The following is a 693-nucleotide window of genomic DNA, read 5'->3' as shown; positions in this document are numbered from 1 at the left end:
TCTAAATCTTGTCATTACCATAAATAAGGCTGAATATTATTATAAATAAAACAAAACATTATCATAAAAAAATTATCAGTAAAATTAAACATTATCATAATAAAAAACTAAACATTATCATAAGAAAACTAAACATTATTATAAAAAACTAAACATCCTTAAAACCTAAACATCATCACAAAAGACTAAACATAATCATCATAAATAAAGCAAAGCATTATCACCTCCACAAAAAAAATCTATACACCATCATTAAAAAAACTAAACCATAAAAAACTAAACACCTTTATATTAAAAAGTTAAACACAATCATATAAGAATCATATAAAAATCATAATTAAAAAATCATAAAACATCTAAACATCTAAAACTCTAAACACAACCACCACAATAAGCCTCCACCTCCTCGCCAGCATCACTGCCCCAGCTCCCGCGTGTGGTCATGCAAATCGTCATTGGCGCGCGCGTGGTCCGGGTCCTGCGGTTCGTGGTCATGCAGGTGGTCATGCCTCTGGGTGCGGTCCGGGTCGAAGGTCTGCGGGTCGGCGGCGCGGATGAGGCGGCTGAGCACCTCGAAATCCGGAAGGCAGACCCCGAGCTGGCAGGACAGGTCGCCGGCGCAGGGGGCGTCCGGGAGGCTGCAGAGTTCGCCCGGGCCCTGGGGGGAGGGGGAGCTTGGTGAGGGGGTGGTGG

At 42.3% G+C, this 693-nt stretch overlaps 1 protein-coding gene across 1 annotated transcript in view; it reads right to left on the bottom strand.

Annotated features, from left to right (window-relative positions):
- Positions 1-6: 6 nt before the first annotated feature.
- Positions 7-693, bottom strand: part of LOC119586754 — a 12,014-nt gene continuing 11,327 nt past the window's right edge. The window contains exon 5 of the mRNA XM_037935482.1: positions 7-658. Coding sequence (XP_037791410.1) covers positions 416-658 — 243 coding nt within the window. The 3' untranslated portion in view covers positions 7-415. The remainder of the gene's footprint in view (positions 659-693) is intronic.

The sequence above is a fragment of the Penaeus monodon genome, chromosome 21 (assembly GCF_015228065.2).
Source record: "Penaeus monodon isolate SGIC_2016 chromosome 21, NSTDA_Pmon_1, whole genome shotgun sequence".
Classification (NCBI taxonomy): Eukaryota; Metazoa; Arthropoda; class Malacostraca; order Decapoda; family Penaeidae; genus Penaeus; species Penaeus monodon.
This window is presented reverse-complemented; position numbering and strand designations above follow the sequence as displayed.